Source organism: Caenorhabditis briggsae, assembly GCF_000004555.2.
Source record: "Caenorhabditis briggsae complete genome, chrI, whole genome shotgun sequence".
Taxonomy (NCBI): domain Eukaryota; kingdom Metazoa; phylum Nematoda; class Chromadorea; order Rhabditida; family Rhabditidae; genus Caenorhabditis; species Caenorhabditis briggsae.
Window position 1 is genome coordinate 906841 of NC_013489.2, and position 3384 is coordinate 910224.

The 3384-nt window shown below is 40.9% G+C and overlaps 1 protein-coding gene across 1 annotated transcript in view; it reads right to left on the bottom strand.

The window, feature by feature from the left end:
* Positions 1–961: 961 nt before the first annotated feature.
* Positions 962–3384, bottom strand: part of CBG19481 — a gene marked incomplete at both ends in the record, with an annotated part of 6166 nt that continues 3743 nt past the window's right edge. The window contains 4 exons of the mRNA XM_045236717.1: positions 962–1720; positions 1769–2906; positions 2952–3011; positions 3075–3214. Coding sequence (XP_045096788.1) covers positions 962–1720; positions 1769–2906; positions 2952–3011; positions 3075–3214 — 2097 coding nt within the window. The remainder of the gene's footprint in view (positions 1721–1768; positions 2907–2951; positions 3012–3074; positions 3215–3384) is intronic.

Here is a 3384-nt window from a genome sequence, read left to right on the forward strand (position 1 = left end):
GGTCTCTCTGATGAATTGCTACATATTTTTTGCCAAATGTGTTTTTTGAATCTCAATAAATTGTCTTTTTTGTCTATTTTCTAACTGGGTTTTCAGTACGACATTTTCCACAAATCGCAATCGCGCTCCACTGGCTCTTGCAATTTGAATTTTGAATGAAGGCATCGCAAAATTTGATGAAAACGCGCTCTGCTGAGAATGCCAGCTGTAAAAGAATGTAACCAAGTTTAGGGTCCTGAAATGGTATCTAGAAATTTTTCGATTTGTCTGAAAATTTCAGACTATACTAAACAAAACTAGAGCTACATTTTTGTAGTTGACAACTTTTTTAAGAAATTTAAGCCTGAAAAGATATACCAGTTTGATTAGAGAGCACTTGCAGAGTGACGATCCTAATTAGGTATCATATTTAAAACACCTAGCAAATTACTTTAAACCTTTTCCATCGACTTGAAAATTTTAGAGTTTACTAAACAAAACTAGACCTACATTTTTGTAGTTGACAACTTTTCTCTGATTTCTCATTTAGTCAAGTTAGAAGAGTCTGATTAGAGCTTACTTGTTGCAGTCCTTGAAACTCGTCATCCATGCTGGGTGGTAATGAATCTAATATATCCATTATCAATGTTTCATAGAAAACAACTTGGTGCAAATATCATCGGTGGCTCCTGGACTTTTGAGATTCAGTTTAGAGAAGTTTCTAGAAGTTTCTGGAAATCGGATAATTTCAAAATTCCAACCTTGGCATCGATAACGTCGAGGATATCACTGGAGACTTAAAGAAAGCCTTGAATCAACTGTTATTTTCTGTCAATTTCGATAATTTGAAATTTTGAAAAATAATTTTTTTTTAAAAATCATATTGGAAAATGCAAACTAAAACTTTATTGAAAAAAGAACAAGTTTAGAAACACAGTAAGAATAAAGAAATCAAAAATTAATTGGAATCCTGTGCATCTAGTTAGCTCTCCACCGTGATCTTCATCACCTCAAAGAGCTCTTTAAACATCTTTTCGACATTCTCTAACTGATATTTGTCGATATCGTCGGATTTCGTCCAACGAAGTGTTTGATCTACAAGCCCTTCCGCGCGGTTCCGTTGTTCCGAGCTCAGCCGATCACCGTACTTTTCGAGTGCCCGTTTCACTCGATACACGTAATCTGCAAACGCGTCTATGGCATTCGCCTTGTCTCTTCGTTGAGCATCCTCTTTTTCAAACTGTTTAGCTTCTTGGACCATTCGATCAATATCTGCCTGCGATAGTCTTCCCTTTTCATATTGGATAATAATACTATTTGAACTACCAGAACCCCTATCTTTAGCAGTGACATTCAGAATCCCATTTGCATCGATATCAAAAGTCACATCAATTGTCGGAGTTCCCCGTGGCGCTGGTGGGATTCCACAGAGCTTGAAATGTCCGAGTAGATGGTTGTCTTTAACCATAGCTCGTTCTCCTTCGTAGACGAAGTAGTCCACACCTGTTTGATTGTCATCAACTGTGGTGTACGGCTCGGTAGCATTTGCTGGGATACGTGTATTACGATTGATAACATTGCTCATTCGTCCTCCAACAATCTTGACTCCCAAACTCAGAGGAGTCACGTCATAGAGGACGACGTCCTTGATGGTGTCATCTCTGACTCCAGAGAGGACTGCAGCTTGAACGGCAGCTCCGAAAGCAACCGCTTCATCTGGGTTGATAGAGCAGTTGAGTTCCTGGAAACCTTCATTCGAAATAGCCTAGAGCAATCGCCAAAAACTTACCTTCCCATTAAAGAAGTCTCTGAGCAACTTCTGAATCTTCGGCACCTTCGACGATCCTCCCACCAACACAATCTCATCAATCTTGGTTTTATCTATCTCGCTATCCTTCAACGCCCTCTCCACAGGCTCCAACGTCTTCTGGAACAAATCAGCGCAGAGTTCCTCAAATTTGGCTCGAGTGATTTTCGATTTGAAATCGATACCATCAACCAGCGACTCAACTTCTACAGTAGCATCGGTTTTGCTAGACAACGTGCGCTTGGCATGCTCACAGGCGTCGCGAAGACGACGAATGGCGCGTGGATTCTCAGAAATGTCTTTTCCAGCCTTTTTCTTGAATTCTGTGATAAAGTGTTCAACTAGTCTGGAATCAAAGTCCTCTCCTCCAAGTTTCGTATCTCCTGCGGTGGAGCGAACTTCGAAGACAGACTTTTCGGCGATTGAGAGAATCGATACATCACATGTTCCACCTCCCAAATCGAAAATCAAAACTATCTTTTCTTCTGTGATCCCTCGATCCAATCCATAAGCCAAGGCTGCGGCAGTTGGCTCATTGAGGATTCGAATAGCGTTTAGACCAGCAATGGTAGCCGCGTCTTTGGTGGCTTGGCGTTGGCTATCATTGAAGTAGGCGGGTACTGTAATCACTGCATCCTTGACATCATGCCCGAGATAGGCCTCCGCAACATTCCTCATCCTTCGAAGCACCATCGCTGAGATCTCCTCTGCATTGAACTCCTTGTTCTCTCCTTTGACTTGCACTTGGATCACAGGTGTTCCATCGTTCGATTTCACAACAAATGGCCAGTTCTTAATGTCATCTTGGACGGTTTCATCGTCGAAACGACGTCCGATAAGACGTTTTGCGTTGGAAACTGTGTTTTCTGGATTACGAGACGCTTGATCCTTGGCAGCGTCACCAATAAGTCGTTCAGTTTCATTGAATGCCACATAGGATGGTGTGGTTCGGTTTCCTTCGAAATTTGCAATGATTTCGATCTGAAAACCAGGGGAATTGAAGATGAGACCCTCAAGACACACCTTTCCATTCTGATAAACCCCAACACATGAGTTTGTAGTTCCCAAATCGATTCCAATCGATCTGCTTGAAGATATATTAACACCTGATGACCATTCTCTGAAATCGATCATTTTCTAAATATAAGACTGAAAAAAGAACTACAGCTGAGCCAAGGCTTGCTTCAAGTCTCCAATGATATCCTCGACGTTTTCGATGCCAACACTGTAATTTGAAAATTTTGGATTTCGAAAAAGATTCCAAAAAACTTCTAGAAACTTCTCTCACCTGAATCTCAAAAGTCCTGGAGCCACCGATGGTCCGTTCTCATCCCGAAGAAGTTGTTTGCCATGAGACATTGATAATGGATGCTCGATTAGAGATTCAGTACCACCCAATGATACAGCATGGACGATGAGTTTCAAGGACTGCAACAAGTACGCTCTAATCAAACTTTTTTATCTTGGCTAGATGAAAAAATACAGAGAAGTTGTCAACTACAAAAATGTAGTTCTAGTTTTGAGTGATACAGTAATCAAATTTGAGCTCATTTCATAAAGGTTTGGGTACTTTTTCAAAGGGTGTTTCAAGATGACCT